The 26,512-nt window shown below is 46.3% G+C and overlaps 1 protein-coding gene across 14 annotated transcripts in view; it reads left to right on the top strand.

Moving 5' to 3' along the window:
* Positions 1-26,512, top strand: part of LOC143290385 (uncharacterized) — a 119,762-nt gene that overhangs the window by 77,992 nt on the left and 15,258 nt on the right. For 13 of the 14 annotated variants that reach the window (XR_013056381.1, XR_013056379.1, XR_013056383.1 and 10 more), the window contains exons 7-15: positions 446-607; positions 1,812-1,913; positions 2,388-2,509; positions 3,740-4,234; positions 10,274-11,172; positions 14,671-14,691; positions 19,288-19,519; positions 20,612-20,848; positions 24,539-24,715. Coding sequence is in view for 4 of the 14 variants with exons in the window: in XM_076599776.1 (XP_076455891.1) it covers positions 446-607; positions 1,812-1,913; positions 2,388-2,509; positions 3,740-4,234; positions 10,274-11,172; positions 14,671-14,691; positions 19,288-19,519; positions 20,612-20,848; positions 24,539-24,715 (2,447 nt within the window). In the remaining 10 variants the exon portion in view is untranslated. The remainder of the gene's footprint in view (positions 1-445; positions 608-1,811; positions 1,914-2,387; positions 2,510-3,739; positions 4,235-10,273; positions 11,173-14,670; positions 14,692-19,287; positions 19,520-20,611; positions 20,849-24,538; positions 24,716-26,512) is intronic. The other variant, XM_076599779.1, reaches the window with a different exon arrangement.

Consider the following 26,512-nt stretch of genomic DNA (forward strand, 5'->3'; position numbering starts at 1 on the left):
AGTAGCATATTGTACCACTTTGTTTGCTGTTGTTGTTTTTTCCGAAGGTGTTGAAGAAATCATTTGTTTTCCTTTAAAATGTGTAACATGTGAAACTTTGTGTACAAATACGTATTTCCTTATAAATACATTTCTTACCAGACCTGTCGGTTCCAGTTATTCACAGAGCATTTCTCTGATTTTCCTCATTACTCATGTTAGAATTGCCTTGTTGAATAAACAACCAGTCCTTTAGTGATGATATTACTACTACTTAAAATAATAATTGTGTATTTATATAGCACTTCCAAGCCTCTCATTCAGAAATACTTCTCACTGATATCAGGTATCATCTGCAGTCTCTCAGTCAGTTTCTGTTTTCCTTTGTATTGTGGAGGCGGTCTGGTTTGAGTCGATGAAGCTAGTGCGAATGTTCCGTACAGTGGAGAGTGTCGTGTGTCGACAGTGTCATCAGGGAGTGAGCAGCGGGTCTCCCAGCAGCCACCTGGTTTGAACTCGGTGGGTCACCGCGACATGAGCTCTGACAGCATGGTGTCTCTGATGAGCACCAGCACCTCTCACAGCGTCAGCCCCCACACCACCACCCAGAGACCTCACTCCATCACCAGTCAGTCATGTCCCCTCTGTGGGGGGTGGGGAGAGGGGTGCGGGGGGGGGGCGGGGGGGGGTTGGGGTGATACTGTGTTTGGGGGGTGTTTGTGTGTGCACGTGCATGTGTGTGTATGCGTGGATGAGTGTTACTGTGTGTGTATGTGTGGGTGGGTGTCACAGTATGTCACTGTGTGTATGTGTAGTTGGGTGTGTGTATGTATGTCGCTCTGTGTGTGTGTTGTGTGTGCAGTGTGTATGCATAAATGTATACACTTGTGTGTGAGACGCTGTGTTTATGCGTGGGTGGGTTTCAGTGTGTGTGTATGTGTCACAGTTTGTGTTGCTCTATGTGTGTATGTGTTTGGTGTGATACTGTTGTGTGTATGCATGGGTGGGTGTCACTGTGTGTATGATTATATGTGGGTGTGTCAGTGTGTGTATGGATGTGACTGTGTGTGTGTGTGTGTGTGTGTGTGTGAAAGTGAATGTGAGAGTGTGTATGTGTTTGTCACTGTGCATGGTCACTGTGTGTGTAAGTGTGTGCGAGTGTTTTGGTATGCACATACCCATGCATTAATGGAGTGGGTGAAAGGAGGTGAGCCATTAGGGCTTGGTTTGTGTGTGTCCACCCATTAATTCTAGGTAATTTGGACAATGCTGATAGAAAAAAAGTTTTGTCCGAAATTGTGCAAATACGTTTTGTTATAGCTTTATTTGTTGATTGTGCATTGACTTGAATGTCGTGTGTGTGAGATTGTGTGTATAAATATGTGTGTGTGCATGCTTGATAGTATGGGCAGACTTGTTGAACCACTTTGTCATTATTTTACTTAGTTGTTTCATGTTCTGTGTCATCTCAGTTCAGCATACAAACAAATGTGTTTGGCATTCTGTTTATTTTAGTGGCACTCAAGTACAAAGCCCTATATCAATCAGGGAACCATGGTGTCATAGGTATCCAACTTGACACTTCTGGAAATAATGTCATGGTCCAAATGTTATATATATACATATATATTTGCAGTTTCACTTTGACAGAAGAATCATATGCACACATAAAGATTTGTACTGTAATTGTTTTAAGCTAGACAAAAGGAACACAAATGTCTTGTCCCATCCTTGCACACTGGTCATTGGAGTTGTATTGTTGACTGTTCAAGACAAGGCATTATATTTATTCCATAGTATGACAACAGTGCAGCTGTTGCTGTCATTTTCAGCCTCCATGCCCGGTGCCATAGAAGAGTTGTCGTTGTTCGGGAAACGACGCTCGTCACTCCGCAGTTCAGCCAGGGCCACAGTGGCTGTTGGGGACACTAAAGGTATTGCTACACTTGTCTTTTGTCTACAGTCGTTCCCTTGGTCAGTTGTGATGTCTGTTGTTCAGTTATCTTTGTCCTCAGTGGTTCTCTTGTTGTATTTTGTATTTCTTTCTTGTCACCACGGATCGCTGTGTGAAATTAGGGCTGCTCTCAGGAAAAGCCAGTTGTCATTGTGCAGGCTTCACCCATGTCTGAACATTCCATAGGAGTTAAAGTGATAATCCTACCTCCAACATTTTACACAATTAATCAATGGTTTTAACACACTTCACTCATGTTTATCAGTATGTGTGTGTGTGAGAAATGATCGAGTGGTTCTTTCTGTACATTTTTGCAAAACATGTTTTTTGTTGTTTTTGTTTTTCTTCTTTCTACAAATCTTATAAAGCACTTCGTGCCAATTCATAGGACATTTACATGTACCATAGCAGTAGTAGATTATTGTTATGATCATGATGGTTATGATGGTTACAGTGCGCTTCACACCAATCCGGCCTCCCCAGCTGCACCTGAAGCCAATCACCTTTGAGGTGCCTCACCCAGAGGGCAAACCCCTGTTCCTGGGCCGGGAGTGGGTCTTCCATGAAATGGACATGGTGAGTCCTCACCTGGCTGTTGTCCACAGCAACAGTGAAAGCTGTCAGGTCCTTGATCTTCAGTCTTCCAGTTCTGTCCTCACCTGGCTGTTGTCCACAGCAACAGTGAAAGCAGTCAGGTCCTTGATCTTCAGTCTTCCAGTTCAGTCCTCACCTGGCTGTTGCCCACAGCAACAGTGAAAGCAGTCAGGTCCTTGATCTTCAGTCTTCCAGTTCTGTCCTCACCTGGCTGTTGTCCACAGCAACAGTGAAAGCAGTCAGGTCCTTGATCTTCAGTCTTCCATTTCTGTCCTCACCTGGCTGTTGTCCACAGCAACAGTGAAAGCTGTCAGGTCCTTGATCTTCAGTCTTCCAGTTCTGTCCTCACCTGGCTGTTGTCCACAGCAACAGTGAAAGCAGTCAGGTCCTTGATCTTCAGTCTTCCAGTTCTGTCCTCACCTGGCTGTTGTCCACAGCAACAGTGAAAGCTGTCAGGTCCTTGATCTTCAGTCTTCCAGTTCAGTCCTCACCTGGCTGTTGTCCACAGCAACAGTGAAAGCTGTCAGGTCCTTGATCTTCAGTCTTCCAGTTCAGTCCTCACCTGGCTGTTGCCCACAGCAACAGTCAAAGCTGTCAGGTCCTTGATCTTCAGTCTTCCAGTTCAGTCCTCACCTGGCTGTTGCCCACAGCAACAGTGAAAGCTGTCAGGTCCTTGATCTTCAGTCTTCCAGTTCAGTCCTCACCTGGCTGTTGTCCACAGCAACAGTGAAAGCTGTCAGGTCCTTGACCTTCAGTCTTCCAGTTCAGTCCCTTTGTGGTCAGCTGGCTGTAGGCAACATGCTGTGATTCAGTCTTCTGGTCAATAGTACAGTTGTAGTGTTTGGTAGGGGTTAAAAACAGGGTGTTTGGTTAGGGGTGAAAACAGAGTGTATGGTTAAAGGTGAAAACGGGGTATTTATTAAGGGGTGAAAATTAGAGTTTTGTATGTACATCGACATGTTGCCTCTTTTAAATTGTGTAAGTCAACTTTTACCAAGATTCGTTTGGTCTGCCTCTTACTCTGATTACCATCATTCTTTAGTATATAATGGCACAGGTTTACATACAGTTTTCAAACTATTGTCATTCCTTCCTGTACCCCAGTAGTGACACCTGATCCCACCTATGCATACAGGTATGTGTGTATCATATGTCAGTCTTTCAGTCTACCTGTGATTGTTCATGACCCCACCTGTGGACCCACCTGTGCAGGTGCTGAGTGCAGACAGCCCATCACGCTACCCTGGGGTGGTGCTGCTGGGGGGGATTGGCAGTGGCAAGACGGCCATCATTGAACAGCTGGTGGCCCACAGCTGCTTCCAGTCCAGCTCCCCCTCCCTCTCCTCCACCACCACCAAGTCAGCCATGGACGGCCTCAGCAACGGCTTCAACTCCAGCCCCACCTCCACCCTCCACGGAACTCCCACAAAAACGGCCACCGGAGGCCCAGCCAGAAAGACCTCGGTGGGGAGCATGAGTGTGGGAGGAGGAGGTGTTGTGGGGGGTGGGGGCGGGTTCTCTGCATCGGCCACCAACCTGAGCCAGGGTGGCAGCCTGGTGCAGAAACTGGGAGGGCGCGTGGTGGCCTTCCACGTGTGCCAGGCTGACAACAACGTCACCTGCATGGTGCCAGACTTTGTGCACAGCCTGGCTGCCTACCTGGCCCGCGCCCCACAGCTCCAGGCATACCGCGACCTTCTGACCCAGGTGAGGGAACAGGTAGAACAGGGGACTGACTTCAGGTGAGGGAACAGGTAGAACTGGGGACTGACTTCAGGTGAGGGAACAGGTAGAACAGGGGACTGACTTCAGGTGAGGGAACAGGTAGAACTGGGGACTGACTTCAGGTGAGGGAACATGTAGAACAGGGGATTGACTTCAGATGAGGGAACAGGTAGAAAAGGGGACTGACTGACTTCAGGTGAGGGAACAGGTAGAACTGGGGACTGACTTCAGGTGAGGGAACAGGTAGAACTGGGGACTGACTTCAGGTGAGGTAGAACTGGGGACTGACTTCAGGTGAGGCAGAACTGGGGACTGACTTCAGGTGAGGGAACAGGTAGAACTGGGGACTGACTTCAGGTGAGGGAACAGGTAGAACTGGGGACAGACTTCAGGTGAGGGAACAGGTAGAACTGGGGACAGACTTCAGGTGAGGTAGAACTGGGGACTGACTTCAGGTGAGGTAGAACTGGGGACAGACTTCAGGTGAGGTAGAACTGGGGACTGACTTCAGGTGAGGGAACAGGTAGAAAGGGGACTGACTTCAGGTGAGGGAACAGGTACAACAGGGGACTGACTTCAGGTGAGGGAACAGGTAGAACAGGGGACTGACTTCAGGTGAGGTAGAACTGGGGACAGACTTCAGGTGAGGTAGAACTGGGGACTGACTTCAGGTGAGGGAACAGGTAGAAAGGGGACTGACTTCAGGTGAGGGAACAGGTACAACAGGGGACTGACTTCAGGTGAGGGAACAGGTAGAACTGGGGACTGACTTCAGGTGAGGTAGAACAGGGGACTGACTTCAGGTGAGAAAGAACAGGTAGAACTGGGGACTGACTTCAGGTGAGGGAACAGGTAGATCAGGTGAGGTAGAACAGGGGACTGACTTCAGGTGAGGAAGAACAGGAGACTGACTTCAGGTGAGGGAACAGGTAGAACTGGGGACTGACTTCAGGTGAGGGAACAGGTAGAACAGGGGACTGACTTCAGGTGAGGGAACAGGTAGAACAGGGGACAGACTTCAGGTGAGGGAACAGGTAGAACAGGGGACAGACTTCAGGTGAGGGAACAGGTAGAACAGGGGACTGACTTCAGGTGAGGGAACATGTAGAACAGGGGATTGACTTCAGGTGAGGGAACAGGTAGAACAGGGGACTGACTTCAGGTGAGGGAACAGGTAGAACAGGGGACTGACTTCAGGTGAGGGAACAGGTAGAACAGGGGACAGACTTCAGGTGAGGGAACATGTAGAACAGGGGATTGACTTCAGGTGAGGGAACAGGTAGAACTGGGGACTGACTTCAGGTGAGGGAACAGGTAGAACTGGGGACTGACTTCAGGTGAGGGAACAGGTAGAACTGGGGACTGACTTCAGGTGAGGGAACAGGTAGAACTGGGGACTGACTTCAGGTGAGGGAACAGGTAGAACTGGGGACTGACTTCAGGTGAGGGAACAGGTAGAACTGGGGACTGACTTCAGGTGAGGTAGAACAGGGGACTGACTTCAGGTGAGGAAGAACAGGTAGAACTGGGGACTGACTTCAGGTGAGGGAACAGGTAGAACAGGGGACTGACTTCAGGTGAGGGAACAGGTAGAACTGGGGACTGACTTCAGGTGAGGAAGAACAGGTAGAACTGGGGACTGACTTCAGGTGAGGGAACAGGTAGAACAGGGGACTGACTTCAGGTGAGGAAGAACAGGTAGAACTGGGGACTGACTTCAGGTGAGGGAACAGGTAGAACTGGGGACTGACTTCAGGTGAGGGAACAGGTAGAACAGGGGACTGACTTCAGGTGAGGTAGAACAGGGGACTGACTTCAGGTGAGGGAACAGGTAGAACTGGGGACTGACTTCAGGTGAGGGAACAGGTAGAACAGGGGACTGACTTCAGGTGAGGAAGAACAGGTAGAACTGGGGACTGACTTCAGGTGAGGGAACAGGTAGAACAGGGGACTGACTTCAGGTGAGGAAGAACAGGTAGAACTGGGGACTGACTTCAGGTGAGGGAACAGGTAGAACTGGGGACTGACTTCAGGTGAGGGAACAGGTAGAACAGGGGACTGACTTCAGGTGAGGTAGAACAGGGGACTGACTTCAGGTGAGGTAGAACAGGGGACTGACTTCAGGTGAGGGAACAGGTAGAACAGGGGACAGACTTCAGGTGAGGGAACATGTAGAACAGGGGATTGACTTCAGGTGAGGGAACAGGTAGAACTGGGGACTGACTTCAGGTGAGGGAACAGGTAGAACTGGGGACTGACTTCAGGTGAGGGAACAGGTAGAACTGGGGACTGACTTCAGGTGAGGGAACAGGTAGAACTGGGGACTGACTTCAGGTGAGGTAGAACAGGGGACTGACTTCAGGTGAGGAAGAACAGGTAGAACTGGGGACTGACTTCAGGTGAGGGAACAGGTAGAACAGGGGACTGACTTCAGGTGAGGGAACAGGTAGAACTGGGGACTGACTTCAGGTGAGGAAGAACAGGTAGAACTGGGGACTGACTTCAGGTGAGGGAACAGGTAGAACAGGGGACTGACTTCAGGTGAGGAAGAACAGGTAGAACTGGGGACTGACTTCAGGTGAGGGAACAGGTAGAACTGGGGACTGACTTCAGGTGAGGGAACAGGTAGAACAGGGGACTGACTTCAGGTGAGGTAGAACAGGGGACTGACTTCAGGTGAGGTAGAACAGGGGACTGACTTCAGGTGAGGGAACAGGTAGAACAGGGGACAGACTTCAGGTGAGGGAACATGTAGAACAGGGGATTGACTTCAGGTGAGGGAACAGGTAGAACTGGGGACTGACTTCAGGTGAGGGAACAGGTAGAACTGGGGACTGACTTCAGGTGAGGGAACAGGTAGAACTGGGGACTGACTTCAGGTGAGGGAACAGGTAGAACTGGGGACTGACTTCAGGTGAGGTAGAACAGGGGACTGACTTCAGGTGAGGAAGAACAGGTAGAACTGGGGACTGACTTCAGGTGAGGGAACAGGTAGAACAGGGGACTGACTTCAGGTGAGGGAACAGGTAGAACTGGGGACTGACTTCAGGTGAGGAAGAACAGGTAGAACTGGGGACTGACTTCAGGTGAGGGAACAGGTAGAACAGGGGACTGACTTCAGGTGAGGAAGAACAGGTAGAACTGGGGACTGACTTCAGGTGAGGGAACAGGTAGAACAGGGGACTGACTTCAGGTGAGGTAGAACAGGGGACTGACTTCAGGTGAGGTAGAACAGGGGACTGACTTCAGGTGAGGGAACAGGTAGAACAGGGGACAGACTTCAGGTGAGGGAACATGTAGAACAGGGGATTGACTTCAGGTGAGGGAACAGGTAGAACTGGGGACTGACTTCAGGTGAGGGAACAGGTAGAACTGGGGACTGACTTCAGGTGAGGGAACAGGTAGAACTGGGGACTGACTTCAGGTGAGGGAACAGGTAGAACTGGGGACTGACTTCAGGTGAGGTAGAACAGGGGACTGACTTCAGGTGAGGAAGAACAGGTAGAACTGGGGACTGACTTCAGGTGAGGGAACAGGTAGAACAGGGGACTGACTTCAGGTGAGGGAACAGGTAGAACTGGGGACTGACTTCAGGTGAGGAAGAACAGGTAGAACTGGGGACTGACTTCAGGTGAGGGAACAGGTAGAACAGGGGACTGACTTCAGGTGAGGAAGAACAGGTAGAACTGGGGACTGACTTCAGGTGAGGGAACAGGTAGAACTGGGGACTGACTTCAGGTGAGGGAACAGGTAGAACAGGGGACTGACTTCAGGTGAGGTAGAACAGGGGACTGACTTCAGGTGAGGTAGAACAGGGGACTGACTTCAGGTGAGGGAACAGGTAGAACAGGGGACAGACTTCAGGTGAGGGAACATGTAGAACAGGGGATTGACTTCAGGTGAGGGAACAGGTAGAACTGGGGACTGACTTCAGGTGAGGGAACAGGTAGAACTGGGGACTGACTTCAGGTGAGGGAACAGGTAGAACTGGGGACTGACTTCAGGTGAGGGAACAGGTAGAACTGGGGACTGACTTCAGGTGAGGTAGAACAGGGGACTGACTTCAGGTGAGGAAGAACAGGTAGAACTGGGGACTGACTTCAGGTGAGGGAACAGGTAGAACAGGGGACTGACTTCAGGTGAGGGAACAGGTAGAACTGGGGACTGACTTCAGGTGAGGAAGAACAGGTAGAACTGGGGACTGACTTCAGGTGAGGGAACAGGTAGAACAGGGGACTGACTTCAGGTGAGGAAGAACAGGTAGAACTGGGGACTGACTTCAGGTGAGGGAACAGGTAGAACAGGGGACTGACTTCAGGTGAGGTAGAACAGGGGACTGACTTCAGGTGAGGGAACAGGTAGAACTGGGGACTGACTTCAGGTGAGGGAACAGGTAGAACAGGGGACTGACTTCAGGTGAGGAAGAACAGGTAGAACTGGGGACTGACTTCAGGTGAGGGAACAGGTAGAACAGGGGACTGACTTCAGGTGAGGAAGAACAGGTAGAACTGGGGACTGACTTCAGGTGAGGGAACAGGTAGAACTGGGGACTGACTTCAGGTGAGGGAACAGGTAGAACAGGGGACTGACTTCAGGTGAGGTAGAACAGGGGACTGACTTCAGGTGAGGTAGAACAGGGGACTGACTTCAGGTGAGGGAACAGGTAGAACAGGGGACAGACTTCAGGTGAGGGAACATGTAGAACAGGGGATTGACTTCAGGTGAGGGAACAGGTAGAACTGGGGACTGACTTCAGGTGAGGGAACAGGTAGAACTGGGGACTGACTTCAGGTGAGGGAACAGGTAGAACTGGGGACTGACTTCAGGTGAGGGAACAGGTAGAACTGGGGACTGACTTCAGGTGAGGTAGAACAGGGGACTGACTTCAGGTGAGGAAGAACAGGTAGAACTGGGGACTGACTTCAGGTGAGGGAACAGGTAGAACAGGGGACTGACTTCAGGTGAGGGAACAGGTAGAACTGGGGACTGACTTCAGGTGAGGAAGAACAGGTAGAACTGGGGACTGACTTCAGGTGAGGGAACAGGTAGAACAGGGGACTGACTTCAGGTGAGGAAGAACAGGTAAAACTGGGGACTGACTTCAGGTGAGGGAACAGGTAGAACTGGGGACTGACTTCAGGTGAGGGAACAGGTAGAACAGGGGACTGACTTCAGGTGAGGTAGAACAGGGGACTGACTTCAGGTGAGGGAACAGGTAGAACTGGGGACTGACTTAAGGTGAGGAAACAGGTAGAACCGGGGACTGACTTCAGGTGAGGGAACAGCTAGAACTGGGGACTGACTTCAGGTGAGGTAGAACTGGGGACTGACTTCAGGTGAGGAAGAACAGGTAGAACTGGGGACTGACTTCAGGTGAGGAAGAACAGGTAGAACTGGGGACTGACTTCAGGTGAGGAAGAACAGGAGACTGACTTCAGGTGAGGGAACAGGTAGAACTGGGGACTGACTTCAGGTGAGGGAACAGCTAGAACTGGGGACTGACTTCAGGTGAGGGAACAGGTAGAACTGGGGACTGACTTCAGGTGAGGGAACAGCTAGAACTGGGGACTGACTTCAGGTGAGGGAACAGGTAGAACTGGGGACTGACTTCAGGTGAGGGAACAGGCTAGAACTGGGGACTGACTTCAGGTGAGGGAACAGCTAGAACTGGACTGGCTGCAGTCTGTTTTGTTTGGAAATATGTGTGGAAAATCCTCACTTGAGTTGTAAATCTTATCCACCAGAAATGTGGTGCTAGCGACATTTGGGTTTGTTTGTTGTTGTGGTTGTTGTTTTTAGTTTGTTTATTTGTTTTAGTTTGAATAAGCATTCTTTTGATGATTTTAAGATCCTATTATTTGATAGTCCTGCAAACTCATTTCATCACTGCAGTTTCTCAGTGTACATGTGTGTGCACATGCACACTAAGTGTGGATGTGATAACAGTGGTCTAGGTTTGCTGTTCCTGCTGTCAGTGTTTTGCTCAGCACCCTGCTGACCTTGCCTTGCTGTGTGCCCCAGGACCCCCAGTTGCAGCAGTTGCTGAGCCTGAGGGAGTGTGTTCAGAACCCATCAGTGGCCTTGGTGCGGGGCATTCTGGAGCCTCTGAGGACGTTGAAGAACAGCGGCAAGATCCCATCGGATAACTGCCTGGTCCTGGTGGACTCGCTCAACGAGGCCGAGTTCCACAAGCCGGACTACGGGGACACGATCGCCTCGTTCCTGGTGCGTCACGCGGGCAAGTTCCCAGCCTGGCTGAAACTGGTGGTGGTGTGTCAGACCGTGCTTCAGGACATCGTGCGATCTTTGCCCTTCCACCCCATCGTGGTGGACCGGGTCAGTGGGGGTGGGGTGGGGCCGGGGGGCAGTGACGCCGTGGTGCGCGACATGCAGGACTACATCCACCACCGGTTGAACACCAGCACAGCGCTGCGCAGCAATGTGGCGCTGCACGGAAAGTTTGACTCGGCGGCACAGCAGAAGTTCTGCAGCCATGTGCAGTCGCTGAGCAAAGGGTGCTTCCTGTACACCAAGCTGGTGCTGGACCTGATAGAGCATGGCCATCTGGTGCTGAAGAGCTCCAATTACAAGATCTTGCCAGTCAACATCTCTGAGGTGTTCCTGCTGCACTTCAACATCAAGTTCTCCAGTGTCAGGGCATTTGAGCGCATCTCCAATATTCTGGGCGTGTGTCTAGCGGCGCTCTACCCTCTGTCACTGGAGACCATCTTCATGACGGTCAACTCTGGGTACACCTCACGCTACATTGCATGGGATGAGTTTTGCAATAGAATGGCGGTGCTGTCAGGATTTCTGTACCGCCGCAAAGACGGGACCTACATGTTTTTCCACCCGGCTTTCAGGGAGTGGCTTATACGCCGTGATGAAGCCGACACTCCCAAGTTCCTCTGTGATTTACGGTGAGTGCTGTTTGGGTGTTTGTTTTGTATACTTGTCTTTGTTTTTTTTATTCCATGTGTTGTTGTTGTCCTTATTGGCTTGGGGGTTGGGGTGGGAATTAGCCAAGCTGGGTTGTTTTGTTTTTTTTATTATTGAGTGAGGGAAACAACGTCTGCATTCTTTATGAAGTTTTGTTGAAACAACAAAATTATAGTTCTATTGTTTTTGTTGTGTTGTTGTTTTAGTTTTTTAATTCTTATATTTTGATATTATCATTATCATTTTTGCATAGTTTTTTTTCTTTTATTTTTTCGTAACCTTTGTTGTTGTTTTTTTACAAAGAGAGGTAATGCTCACAATGTTTTGTTGTTGTTGTTTTTAAAGAAACTGCATCAGATTGCTATCAGAAAGTGTCTTTCATAAATTTGCTTTTCCATGAAAAGCTGATGAGTCATTATCGTAAGGGGGTTGAATATTTAAGTCACAGAAATAATGGGTTTGACAGTCTCAGGGAGTTTTCAATGTGCATGGACTGATCTATCCAAATACACTGCACCACTTCTGCTGTTAGAGTTTTTTTTAAGGAGCAGATACCAGACCTTCGCATTAACTCAAAACAGTGGTTAGGCTACTCCTGGTTCTTTGTAAAACATCTACAAAAAATTAAATAAAAATCTTAAACAAGAAATAAATAGTATTATAGTTATAATACATTAGAAAAGAACAGTGTTTGACAACCTCATTCGAGTCATTGTAGTGATGGTGTCAAACTAGTGTAAGTGATAGCGTACTTTGCTCTGTTGGCCTGGCTAACACAGTTCTAAGACATACCCCCAGACCTAGTTCTGCTTTAGTCAGTCAGGGCTACCCAAGTACCAGTACCGTATTTGAGCCACAGAAGGAACTATGGTGGGAAGTACTTAGCACTGAAGAAAGCATAGCATGCTGATTTGTTGAGCCAGAACTTGGCCTGAAGTACCATCTTTGTACCGCACTAGCCAAAAAAAATTGGACGCCAAAGCAAACATTCCCACTAGCACCAGTTTTGATGCAGTGTGCTAGCCAAAGAGGAAGTATGACAGATCATTTCTTTGAGAGAGTAAGATAGGTTGTTTTTTTATGTTTGTTTTCTTTTGAATGTTTGTGTTTTGGTTGGGTATGATTCATATATATATAGAGAGAGAGTATATATGGTTTCAGACAGATTCATTGATTGAATTTCTAACACTGACTGCAACAGAAGTTGAACAAACTTGGATTACAGTGGACACGAGTAAGCTCTTTGTTAGGCAGATTGGATGATGAATCACTGACACTACAATGCGACGAAAGTTTAAGAAAGATCAAGTACACAACTGTCAACAGTCTACGCCAGCTAAGCCTCTGGCCAGTTTGTACACATTTGAATCAATTTAAGTCTTCATGGAGTTCTAGATACCCTTAATAGATGATTCAATATCCAAAAATTTATCTTTTAATCTTGGAAGTATTGTTTAAAGACTGAGTGGTTGATTAAATTGCCAACAGAAAATTGCGAAAAAAAAAAAAAAAAAATTCTGCATTTGAATGTGTCCCAACCTCTTCTCTTCTATTCATCACACCCAACATGAATTATGAATGAATTGTTGCAGCCACTTCACTTGTTTTCACTTGTTGGTTGCTATGGCAATCATTCACAACTTTGTGCATAGCTTTGCATATATATACACATACATTTCAAGAAGCCAACAGTTTAAAAGATGTAGTGATGCAAATTTTCTGCATTCATCTTCTAAAAAATGTATATATTATAAACTTTAGAGGACAGAAAAGTGAACTACACACTCGCACACACAAGCATGCATGTATACACACGTGCATACATGTACACATATTCTGACAGGTTTTCAGCCCTGGTATTGTCCTGAAATTAGAGAACAAAGAGGCCAGGAGAGTAAAGGGTTAACAAACAATAAAGAGAGGTAACTCTGTCCATGTAAAAGGTACACAACTTCAAGTCAATGCAGCTTATCGCTACCAGTTCAGTGTGCATGGTAACACTCTCCATGTAAAAGCTACACAGCTTCAAGTCAGTGCTGCTTATGCTACCAATTCAGCCAGGTCACTGGTATTTCTATTAAAAGGTGCAAACCCAGACATTATCTAAAAAAAAAACCCGGAAGTTCCAGGCTTGTCCTTATATAGTATGCCAAACATTTGACATGTGCACACAGCAGTAATAACACAAGAAATTTGCATTTCAAACGATTGGTATATATGTGATGTTATACATGTTCATGATGTTGCTAAAAATATTTTTGGTTGTTGTTTTTTTCTGTCACTGCCAAACATGAACATTTCATCTGTACTTCTGAGAATATTATGAACTTGAGAGGACACAGTGAATTAAAGCACTATGGTAAGAACTTTTTATAAAATTTACTCTGCGCACAAAAAGAAACAAAACCAAATATTGTAACTTGTAGCAATCCACCTTTTTTTTCTCGAATGATAATGTACTTGGAAAAAAAGTCATATATATAAAAAAAAAAAAAAAATCCTGAGCATTTGGATACTTTGTCCTAATTTTCCTAAATACCCTATTTGATTTCACTTGAGATAGGGTATGTGTTCTGATATGATTTGGGGGGAAAAACCCTGGTTCTCATGGAAGAGCATGTGGTCTTTTCAGCAGGATTGAGGCTGCCTGTGTGGCAGGATAAAATCGGTCAGTGGTGGTAAAAGCCCACTGGCAGTACATAATGGATTGCAGTCCTGAGTGGTAGCCCGGGACTGAATGGAGCTGACTAGTAGAAGTCAGTTTTCAGATTCAGAATGTTGTCACAATAACATTGCTGTTACATACCGTTCAAACAGACAAAGGTAATGTTCAGAAGCAAAGGCATTTGATTTGAAATGTATGCAAAACTGCTTGCATGCATAGTCATGCTTACATTTATATGCCTGTACACGCATTTTTGCATGCACAGATTTGCACACACATGAGCATGCACACACACACACACGCACACGCACACATACCGAACAATCACAAGTCGTGGTATATATTCATCACAGCAAGAAAATGTAGAAATATTAAGGATTCATATAATCGTAACTATGTAAGCAGATTCAGAAACCACACAGTGACAAGCACAAACATACAATGATAATCCTGAAAATAGATAGTACTGTTAGTACTTTTGTCAGGTGATCTGTTGACTGTTTTTGATGTTGTCATTGTTCAGTTTCAATCAGATGTCATCAAATTTCTCTGAATTCATTATGTGTTCTGATCCTTTTTCAACTTTTATATCCTTGTTTCTTGGGGGGGAAAAAAGTTTTGTTTTACCTTTATGAATATGTTTCATTAGAGCATGCATGTCTTAATTTGAGTGTCCTAGATGGTCAACCTCATTTTGCACTCATCATTTTGGTTCTGTTCATCTTGGCTGCCTATCCTGTCTAAATGTCTGTCTGTTTTTCTTTTTCTTTTTTTTTTTCCTTTTTTCGTTTTTTTTCCCCCAACCCCCAAGCAGCAGTGCGGAGTTCGACTTCAGGTGAGAACGGCACGGAGGTGGTGTGGTCGAATGCTTTGAACAGACTTTTCACTGGAATGTGGCCAAATTTTAACTTCAGTGCTCTTGAACGCTGTGTTTGTACTGTGAACTTAAACACAGAAAAGTGTAAATTTATACATGTACGATTAAGATGAACTGGTTTTTTTGTTTGTTTGTTTTTTAAAGAAAAGAAATAAAGGTTCCACTCAGAGTCAGAGAAGTGGACAGCTACTGTCAGTATTTGGATTGGAATTGCTGCTGACTTACTGTAAAGTTCTGCCATTTTTGCAGCTTCTGGTGAACTTGCATGGCTGCTGAGTCGTTCCCTTGGCTTTTGGTTCAGCTCTGGATAGTGGCTGGTTGTTCTGTTTGCGTTGTTGGTTTTTGTTTTTGCAGAATTTCTTTATTTTGAATTATTTCTGCAGGCTTAAATGTCATACGTGTCTGTTTTTGAGTGGAAATCTTTCGTTCAAAGGAATTTTGATGTGTGTGTGTTTGTTTTTTGTTGTTTTTTGTTTTGTTGTTGTTATTTTCCCAATTATCCTTTCTTAATCACTGTTTTACTTGTTTTTTGTTCCTCTGTTTTATTTTGTATTTTATTTCTTTGCATTTGCTAGAATGATTTTAAAAAAAACAACAACAAATAAACAAGACTACAGTATTTAGAATTGATAACATCTAATTTTAGTAGCTATAGGCTATAGCAGATCCTGTTTTGGGGTGTTTTTTTCTTCAGCAAGTATGTTTTTATAAAGTTAAGTGATAGTGGCATTAATAGAAATTTTATCATTATTCTGCCTTTTAAATTTTGTTTTATTTCAATTTATTAATTACCCTTTCAGAATTATTGACCAGCAACTAGAAGGCCATCTGATCTAACAACACCTTAAATGCAACACACACACACACACACACACATATATATATATATATATATATATATATATATATATATATATATATATATATATATTCCTTCTCTGTATTCTCCAGCCTGTAAAATATTACTTCTTTTTTTTTTTAATACTTAAAAAAAATAAATCCCATGCTGCCTTCTCCTTATTCCATACTGCCTGTTCAGTACACTGCCAGGCAACAGAACATGTGATTTTGTTCTTCACAGCTAAACGCACAGGACTGGGTTTTGCTCATCAACCATGGGACAAATAATGAAATAGTTTCTGTGATTCTGGTGCTGTTTTCACTCCCTGGCTCAGTGGCTGACCAAAATATAAGCCAGTGCATTTTGAAATCAGATTTTGATTCAGTGATACTGTGCAGGGCTTGAATTGCCCACGTGTCCAATTGTGTGGGACAACTCTATCTTTTGGTGGATACACTGTATGTATCCTGTTTGTAACTTTTGGTGGATACACTGTATGTATCCTGTTTGTAACTTTTGGTGGATACACTGTATGTATCCTGTTCGTAGGACAACCAGTTTTGGTGTCCGTGAAAGGGTGGGTGAGCAGCCAGTGTCAGTACACACCTTCTCCCTTCTTGCCTTTTCATTGAAATATGATGTTACAAAAACAAAACAAAACAAAACATGTCACCATGGAAACAATGCCTGAAATTGACTGTGGGAACTGTGTGACTGATTATTTCTTCTTACTATTAAGGAAACAATCATATCCTCTCCTCTTCTCTGGTGTATGTATAAACTCTGCTGCCCGATTTGTTCTCAGATAGAAAAGATCTGAGCACATCACTCCTCTTTTGCAACATCTCCACTGGCTACCTGTCTCACACAGAATTAAGTACAAAATCAGCACTGTTACAAATGTGTTCACAAATCTGCCCCTTCCTGTCTCTCTGGCTGCCTTCACCTCTACACTCCATCTCGCTCTCTGTGATCGGCTTCTGATCCACTCTGTTTACGCATACCTAGGCCGTTCTTTCTCTGTCTCTGGACCTTGCAATTGGAATGAGGACAAATACATCAAGTGCCCGATAGTCATGGCTCTGTGGCAGGGTTGGTGTTTTTTTGTTATTGTTGTTTTTAACCAAAGCTCATGTTCATAGAAAAGGGGATGCCATGGCAGAGCTGGTGTGATGTTGCACCCAGATCCAGTGTTGACCAGTGATCAGGGTCCATGGCTCTGTTCAGCACGGTAGTGTGTCTTTGGGAAAGTCCTCCACTCCAATTTTCCTCACTCTATCCAGGTGTGAATGAGTACTGACTTTGGATGGGGAAGGTGGTGAAAAGAGGGAAGGAGGGGACTGGACCTGAGCCATGGACACAGTGGATATGAATTCACAGCTCTAAAAGGCTAGGGAAGTCATGCTGACAGATTGTATTGGATATGTCTTTACCCTCTCAGTCAAATCTACAACTGATTGTCTTTTGCCCTATGTTTGCACTGATGAAACAAAACGAGATATATTTATAAATACCATTCATGTGATGTTTGACATTTTTTATATTATGAATCATCTTGTTGGTTTTGTATCCTGGAGTTTTCATATTTCTTGCTGCTTCCCCCCCCCCCCCCCCCCCCCCCCCACCCCCTCCCCAGAACCCCCCCCCGCCCCCAACCCCCACCCCCATTACACAGTCCAGAATGTTTGGAATATTTTTCTGTTCTCTCCCACCCCTGATGGATTATGACTTGCCAGGATGAACAGGGCAAAGAAAATGCATGCTTACATTGCTTACGGGTTTTAAAGGTGTACATTACTGATGTACACATGCACATGGTTCACATAGACTGATGGAGTCCAAACTGTACACTCCACACACACACACACACACACACACACACACACACACACACCACCGTTCATTGACCTTTCACACCCACCTCACCCATCATGCCCCCCACCCCACCCACCCCTCCCTCCTCCCAGCTGATGGTGTGTTTAATCTGAAGTGTGGTGTGTGCACTTTTATTTTGATGTGCGGGTCTTTGTTGATGGTGTTGCCATTTGCTGCTTGATTGTGAGCCAGGGAAAGACCTTTTCATTGTATTTTGAAACATTTGTGAAGAATTAATTGTATTGATATTTTAAAATAAGAGCAGATTAAAGCTGCAGAATTGGGATGGTTTGGAACTGGGCCCATCCTCATTTTAAAGTGTGTTCTCTGTGACTATGAACAACAGAACAAAACGAAAGGAATAAGAAAGACAAAAATATATTAACAAGTTCTGTGAGCATGTGCCGCCTGTCAAGCTTGTCAGTAACTGTCACTGTACACATGCATTCCTGTTTGTGTAGCAACAGTGCAGCCACAGTTCCTATGTATTCCATTCTGCAGCCACCCCAACCCCCACCCCTCCACCCACCCTCTCCCTCACTCCATCTCTCATTTAACTTTCTTTCCTCCTGCCCTCAAAAAGTGTTTGTCAAAGTCCCAGTTCTGCCGTGGTGGTTGCCATGTTATGAGACTAGGATCATTTTGATTTTAGTTTATTTTACTAGTGCTGCCTTTGTCATCTTCTGGTAATCGCAGATTGATCTTTGACCTGCGCCATTTTCCTTTCCTCCTCTCCTATTCCCCTCCACCAAGTCCCATGGTACTTGTGTTTGTGTGTGTGTGTGTTCATGTGTACACTTTTTAAAAATTATGTTTTATTCGGGGGGGGGGGTGGGGGGGGGGGGGGGTAGAGTGAAGCTTACCTGTCAGTATGCTGGTTGCATGCTGCTTTTGGTTTCTTTAATATGCCTGTTTTTTTCTAACACTTTTCATTGGATTTTTTTTTTTTTTCCAGTTCCAAATAACAAAAAACATTTTGTGCCACTTGTATGACATTCTCTCTGTTCCAGTGTCTGTCTCTCTTGATCTGTGGTTTTAGGTGTATGAGTGTGTTTCTCTCTCTCTCTCTGTCTCTCTGTCTCTGTCTCTGTCTCTGTCTCTCTCTCTGTCTCTCTCTCTCTCTGTCTCTGTCTCTCTCTCTCTCTCTCTCTCTCTCTCTCTCTCTCTCTCTCTCTCAGTCTGTGTCTTTTTGTCTCTCATTTTCTGTCTGTCCATCTCTTTATTTTTCTCTTTATTTTTATAGCATGTTTGAAAGTAGAAGAAAAAAAAAACAAGCAAAAAAAAACCAAACCAAAACAAAACAAACAAAAAAAGAACAACAAAAACAGTCACAAGCAAGAAATGTGAATAATTACTGTCCTAAGGAGCACTGTGTGTATATACATTTTACTGACTTTCTTCCCTCCTGTTCTGTAGTATATATGAATTGAAGCACTGTATGTGTACATTAATGGCATCACTTGTGGTCATAGCAGTTTCTCCATATAGAATGCTGAGTCTGGTCTGTACAACACACATGAAATGTAAACCTCTAATGATTCTCTTGTTGAAAGGTAAAGTAATAGTTATGAGAGTGACCAGACTTAGTATGTAAGAATGCAGATCAGTAATTGAAAATTCTTTATTTGGTGTCATATACTGTACCATGTCAAACTGATGCAAACTAGGCCTATCGTTGTTGTTTTTTTAACCTGTTTAAGCCACTATTGCAATATTCAACAGCTTCTCTCTCCAAACATTGTAGCCCTTGAAAATTCCAAACATATGCTGAAGCCATCCTTGACATTGTTGAGGGCTGGGACCAGTACTGACCATCCTGTGGCGTGTGGTGTTTGCAGGCTGGGCCACGCTCTGATGGCTTTCCGCCTGTCGCGGGTCAACGCCCCCCTGCCCCCAGACAAGACGATGGAGCTGGGACACCACATCCTGAAGGCGCACATCTACAAGAGCGTGGGGCGGCAGCGGGGCTACTCATCCCGGGACATGCAGGCCTTCTGGATGTGTCTGAGCTCTCACAGCCTGTCCCAGGCCCTCGTCACCCACCGCAACGTCTTCTCCCCCAACGTCAAGGTGGGTCTGTGGCTGGGTCTGTGTGGAGGTGTGGGACTCAGCTTGAGCCTCATTGTCTTCCCAGGTCTCGATTTCTCTGTCAAAGTATGTGCAGGGATCGATATTGACGGTGTTGTCAGCCCTGTCTGTTAGCATATTTCTGCCTTATTTTCTTTCCCAGGTCTCTCTGTTTCTGTCAAAGTATCTACAGGGATTGATATTGACGGTGTTGTCAGCCCTGTCTGTTAGCATATTTCTGCCTTATTTTCTTTCCCAGGTCTCTCTGTTTCTGTCAAAGTATCTACAGGGATTGATATTGACGGTGCTCAGCCCTAGCTCGCTATCTACAGGGATTGATATTGACGGTGTTGTCAGCCCTGTCTGTTAGCATATTTCTGCCTTATTTTCTTTCCCAGGTTTCTCTTTCCCTGTTCAGGTATCTACAGGGATTGATATTGACGGTGTTGTTAGCCCTGTCAAGGAGTCATTTCCACAACAGACTGCTCAACTGGGTAGAGCCGATTGACAGCTGGCTTTAGGCGCTCATCATTGGTTTCATAGAACCAGGCCATACCTTTGTTCTGTGTTACAGGTCAGCTGATTGGTTCTTCCATAACTTTGTCCTATGTTACAGGTCAGCTGATTGGTTCTTCCATAACTTAGTCCTGTGTTACAGGTCAGTTGATTGGTTCTTCCATAACTTTGTCCTGTGTTACAGGTCAGCCGATTGGTTCTTCCATTTGTCCTGTGTTACAGGTCAGCTGATTGGTTCTTCCATTTGTCCTGTGTTACAGGTCAGCCGATTGGTTCTTCCATTTGTCCTGTGTTACAGGTCAGCTGATTGGTTCTTCCATTTGTCCTGTGTTACAGGTCAGCTGATTGGTTCTTCCATTTGTCCTGTGTTACAGGTCAGCCGATTGGTTCTTCCATTTGTCCTGTGTTACAGGTCAGCTGATTGGTTCTTCCATAACTTTGTCCTGTGTTACGGGTGGCCGATTGATTCTTCCATAACTTTGTCCTGTTTTACTGGTCACCCGATTGGTTCTTCCATAACTCTGTCCTATGTTACAGGTCAGCCGATTGGTTCTTCCATAACTCTGTCCTATGTTACAGGTCAGCCGATTGGTTCTGCTGGCGGGCGCCAACCCAAACGTGAGGACAGACTTCTTCAGCAACGCTCCCTTGCTGTGTGTGGCTGCCCGCGAGGGCTTCTCTGACATGGTCACCCTTCTGCTGGAGTTTGGCGCCGATGTCAACCTGACCTCTGACTTGGGCATGTCTCCACTGTGTTATGCAGCGTCGGCAGGTCACCGCGAGGTCATGAGGCTGCTGTGTGTGCGCAACTCTCGGGTGAGTCTATTGTGGAGGGGTGTGAAGGTTGTTAGTGGGTTGGGTTTTTTTTTCTGTTAGTTTTCTTGTGTTGTTAAGATGTGTGTGCCCTTGTGGAGCAGGTATATTTTATTTTGAAGGTCTGGGAAATGGTTTTTTCTCACTCTTGAAAGAATTTTCATGAAGCCTCTGAATCATGTCTGGATATATGGAATCCCTGATTTCACAGATTACAGATACAATGCATCCACACAGGAAAAGACTATCAAACTAGTTATTCAACATACCTCTTTTGACAGACCACATGATTCATATACAACACACCTTTACAGGTATACACCACAATACATAAACAACAGATCTATACAGGTGTACAATGTGATGTAGGTGTAACACATTCCTACAGTTATACAACATGTTACGTTGACAACACTCATACACATTTACAACACAGGCTACACTTACACAATTACAACACAGGCTACAGACATAAGACAGTATGACACAGGTGCTAAGTAGGGGGACTGTCTAGAGTGTTGTAAGACTGAGAAAACAGAATTGACAAGGAATGGAATATGTGAACTGTTGGGTATTAATTCCATTTTGTTTGAAAACATTCTTTAAAAAATCAATTCAGATAGATCTCAAATAGGTATTGATCACAGCGTTCAGTTTTTGCAACATATTTTGTGCTTGGAAGAAAGCAATACTTTAATCATAAGATTCAGTAAATTCATAAAACTTGGAGATGGTGTGGAACCTGTCCATATGCCTGGAACATGTCTGTCAGTGTGCTGAAGTTTGAATTGTTCGTGGATTTTTTTTTTTAATTGTTTTAAGGGTGTTTTTATGCTTGCTTCATTTGACATTGCTGGACTGAAGTTGTGCTTCACTGTGTATGCATTGCTGATTGGTCCTCCACACCCCAAAATGGGTCAAGGCAAGGCAGGTAGTTTATTTCATAAGCCCCTAGGTGTGTTGATTCATTACACACATTCATTACATACATGCATCTTTCGCACACAACACTGGAGAGTGGAAAGGTCAGGTCATTATTTTTTTCTTTTTTTGTTAACTGCTTTTTATTCATATTTTACGTTACATTTTCATTCATACATAGGTAAGATATTCATTGCTCATAACATCATTATGGAAACCAGGTGCCACTCCAAAAATTCAAAACTCTCAAAGGCTCTGATCGGGACCCTTTGTCTGAAACAGTTATAAACAGTAGTGCCCTGATCAGGGCTCTTCGTCAGGAGTGAGTTAACAAGTTTGCTGTCAGAGGCAGTGTAGACAGAACGAAACAGAGTGTGTTTGCTGACAGAGGCATGTAGGCAGAAAGAAACAGTGTGTTTGCTGACAGAGGCAGTGTAGGCAGAAAGAAACAGAGCGTGTTTGCTGACAGAGGCAGTGTAGGCAGAAAGAAACAGTGTGTTTGCTGACTGAGGCAGTGTAGGCAGAAAGAAACAGTGTGTTTGCTGACAAAGGCAGTGTAGGCAGAAAGAAACAGTGTGTTTGCTGACAGAGGCAGTGTAGGCAGAAAGAAACAGTGTGTTTGCTGACAGAGGCAGTGTAGGCAGAAAGAAACAGAATGTTTGCTGACAGACGCATTGTAGGCAGAAAGAAACAGTGTGTTTGCTGACACAGGCAGTGTAGGCAGAAAGAAACAGTGTGTTTGCTGACAGAGGCAGTGTAGACAGAAAGAAACAGAATGTTTGCTGACAGAGGCAGTGTAGGCAGAAAGAAACAGTGTGTTTGCTGACAGAGGCAGTGTAGGCAGAAAGAAACAGTGTGTTTGCTGACAAAGGCAGTGTAGGCAGAAAGAAACAGAGTGTGTTTGCTGACACAGGCAGTAGGCAGAAAGAAACAGTGTGTTTGCTGACAGAGGCAGTGTAGGCAGAAAGAAACACAGTGTGTTTGCTGACAGAGGCATTGTAGGCAGAAAGAAACAGTGTGTTTGCTGACAGAGGCAGTGTAGGCAGAAAGAAACACAGTGTGTTTGCTGACTGAGGCAGTGTAGGCAGAAAGAAACAGTGTGTTTGCTGACAAGCAGTGTAGGCAGAAAGAAACAGTGTGTTTGCTGACAGAGGCATTGTAGGCAGAAAGAAACAGTGTGTTTGCTGACAGAGGCAGTGTAGGCAGAAAGAAACAGTGTGTTTGCTGACAGAGGCAGTGTAGGCAGAAAGAAACAGAATGTTTGCTGACAGACGCATTGTAGGCAGAAAGAAACAGTGTGTTTGCTGACACAGGCAGTGTAGGCAGAAAGAAACAGTGTGTTTGCTGACAGAGGCAGTGTAGGCAGAAAGAAACAGAATGTTTGCTGACAGAGGCAGTGTAGGCAGAAAGAAACAGTGTGTTTGCTGACAGAGGCAGTGTAGGCAGAAAGAAACAGTGTGTTTGCTGACAAAGGCAGTGTAGGCAGAAAGAAACAGAGTGTGTTTGCTGACACAGGCAGTAGGCAGAAAGAAACAGTGTGTTTGCTGACAGAGGCAGTGTAGGCAGAAAGAAACGCAGTGTGTTTGCTGACAGAGGCAGTGTAGGCAGAAAGAAACACAGTGTGTTTGCTGACAGAGGCATTGTAGGCAGAAAGAAACAGTGTGTTTGCTGACAGAGGCAGTGTAGGCAGAAAGAAACACAGTGTGTTTGCTGACTGAGGCAGTGTAGGCAGAAAGAAACAGTGTGTTTGCTGACAAGCAGTGTAGGCAGAAAGAAACAGTGTGTTTGCTGACAGAGGCATTGTAGGCAGAAAGAAACAGTGTGTTTGCTGACAGAGGCAATGTAGGCAGAAAGAAACAGAGTGTTTGCTGACAGAGGCAGTGTAGGCAGAAAGAAACAGAGTGTGTTTGCTGACAGAGGCAGTGTAGGCAGAAAGAAACAGTGTGTTTGCTGACAGAGGCAGTGTAGGCAGAAAGAAACAGTGTGTTTGCTGACAGAGGCAGTGTAGGCAGAAAGAAACACAGTGTGTTTGCTGACAGAGGCAGTGTAGGCAGAAAGAAACAGTGTGTTTGCTGACAGAGGCAGTGTAGGCAGAAAGAAACAGTGTGTTTGCTGACAGAGGCAGTGTAGGCAGAAAGAAACAGAGTGTGTTTGCTGACAGAGGCAGTGTAGGCAGAAAGAAACAGTGTGTTTGCTGACAGAGGCAGTGTAGGCAGAAAGAAACAGTGTGTTTGCTGACAGAGGCAGTGTAGGCAGAAAGAAACAGTGTGTTTGCTGACAGAGGCATTGTAGGCAGAAAGAAACTGTGTTTGCTGACAGAGGCAGTGTAGGCAGAAAGAAACACAGTGTGTTTGCTGACTGAGGCAGTGTAGGCAGAAAGAAACAGTGTGTTTGCTGACAAGCAGTGTAGGCAGAAAGAAACACAGTGTGTTTGCTGACAGAGGCATTGTAGGCAGAAAGAAACAGTGTGTTTGCTGACAGAGGCATTGTAGGCAGAAAGAAACAGTGTGTTTGCTGACAGAGGCAGTGTAGGCAGAAAGAAACAGTGTGTTTGCTGACAGAGGCAGTGTAGGCAGAAAGAAACACAGTGTGTTTGCTGACAGAGGCAGTGTAGGCAGAAAGAAACAGAGTGTGTTTGCTGACACAGGCAGTGTAGGCAGAAAGAAACAGTGTGTTTGCTGACAGAGGCAGTGTAGGCAGAAAGAAACACAGTGTGTTTGCTGACAGAGGCAGTGTAGGCAGAAAGAAACAGAGTGTGACTGTGTGTGACAGCCCTCCCTGCAGGACAAGCAGGGTCAGTGTGCGGCGGTGCACGCTGCCGTCAGCGGTCAGCTGGACTCCCTCGCCTTCCTCCTGCAGCTAGAGTGGCGGCCCCTGCAGGGGGAGCCCAGTCGTCACGACGCCACCCTGCACTGCATGGCCTCGGCCGCTGCCATGGGGAACCGCCATGTGAGTGATGTGTGGGTGTGTGAGTGTTGTGTGGTGTGTGTGTGTTTAGTGTGGTGCGTGTGTGTGGTGTAGTGTGTGTGTAGTGTGGTGCGTGTGTGTAGCGTAGTGTGTGTGTGTTAAGTGTGGTGCGCATGTGTAGTGTAGTGTGTGTGTGTAATGTAGAGTGTGTGATTGTAGTGTGTTTGTGTAGTGCAGTGTGTATGTGATGTGTAGTGTGTGTGTGTTAAGTGTGTTGCATGTGTATAGTGTAGTGTGTGTTTGTGTGTGGTGCTGGAATGTGTATTATATGTGTGTGATGCAGAAATGTTTGTTTAGTTTGAATGTGTAGTGTGGAAATATGTGTGTGTCTTGAGCATTTGTGATTGAAATCTTAGTGTATAATGTTTCATTTCACACTTTCAAAAGCATTTTGTTGCTGCACTTTATAAGTCTCATATTTCTGCTTTCCCTGACCTTTTTTTTAAGGCGGGGGTAGGGGAGGGGCATGGATACAGGCAATTGATATACACTGTGTCTGGAGATGGGCACTGTGTCTGGAGGTGGGCCCTGTGACTTGAGATGGGTACTGTGACTTGAAATGGGCACTGTGTCTGGAGATGGGCACTGTGTCTTGAGATGGGCACTGTGTCTGGATGTGTCTGGAGATGGGCACTGTGTCTTGAGATAGGCACTGTGTCTGGATGTGTCTGGAGATGGGCACTGTGTCTGGATGTGTCTAGAGATGGGCACTGTGTCTGGAGATGGGCACTGTGTCTGGATGTGTCTGGAGGTGGGCACTGTGTCTGGATGTGTCTGGAGGTGGGCACTGTGTCTGGAGGTGGGCACTGTGTCTGGATGTGTCTGGAGGTGGGCACTGTGTCTGGAGGTGGGCACTGTGTCTGGATGTGTCAGGAGGTGGGCACTGTGTCTGGAGATGGGCACTGTGTCTGGAGGTGGGCACTGTGTCTGGAGGTGGGCACTGTGTCTGGAGATGGGCACTGTGTCTGGATGTGTCTGGAGGTGGGCACTGTGTCTGGAGGTGGGCACTGTGTCTGGATGTGTCTGGAGGTGGGCACTGTGTCTGGATGTGTCAGGAGGTGGGCACTGTGTCTGGAGGTGGGCACTGTGTCTGGAGGTGGGCACTGTGTCTGGATGTGTCAGGAGGTGGGCACTGTGTCTGGAGATGGGCACTGTGTCTGGATGTGTCTGGAGGTGGGCACTGTGTCTGGAGATGGGCACTGTGTCTGGAGGTGGGCAGGTGGGCACTGTGTCTGGAGGTGGGCACTGTGTCTGGATGTGTCAGGAGGTGGGCACTGTGTCTGGAGATGGGCACTGTGTCTGGATGTGTCTGGAGGTGGGCACTGTGTCTGGAGGTGGGCGCTGTGTCTGGAGGTGGGCACTGTGTCTGGAGATGGGCACTTTGTCTGGAGGTGGGCACTGTGTCTGGATGTGTCTGGAGGTGGGCACTGTGTCTGGAGATGGGCACTGTGTCTGGAGATGGGCACTGTGTCTGAAGATGGGCACTGTGACTTGAGGTGGGCACTGTGTCTGGAGGTGGGCACTGTGTCTGGATGTGTCTGGAGGTGGGCACTGTGTCTGGATGTGCCTGGAGATGGGCACTGTGTCTTGAGATGGGCACTGTGTCTGGATGTGTCTGGAGATGGGCACTGTGTCTGGAGATGGGCACTGTGTCTGGATGTGTCTAGAGATGGGCACTGTGTCTGGAGATGGGCACTGTGTCTGGAGATGGGCACAGGAAGGCAGGACCCAGTCCTCTCCTGCTGCCTGTCTAACCTCCCTCCAACCACCTGACAGACA

The sequence above is a fragment of the Babylonia areolata genome, chromosome 15 (assembly GCF_041734735.1).
Source record: "Babylonia areolata isolate BAREFJ2019XMU chromosome 15, ASM4173473v1, whole genome shotgun sequence".
In the NCBI taxonomy this organism is placed as follows: domain Eukaryota; kingdom Metazoa; phylum Mollusca; class Gastropoda; order Neogastropoda; family Buccinidae; genus Babylonia; species Babylonia areolata.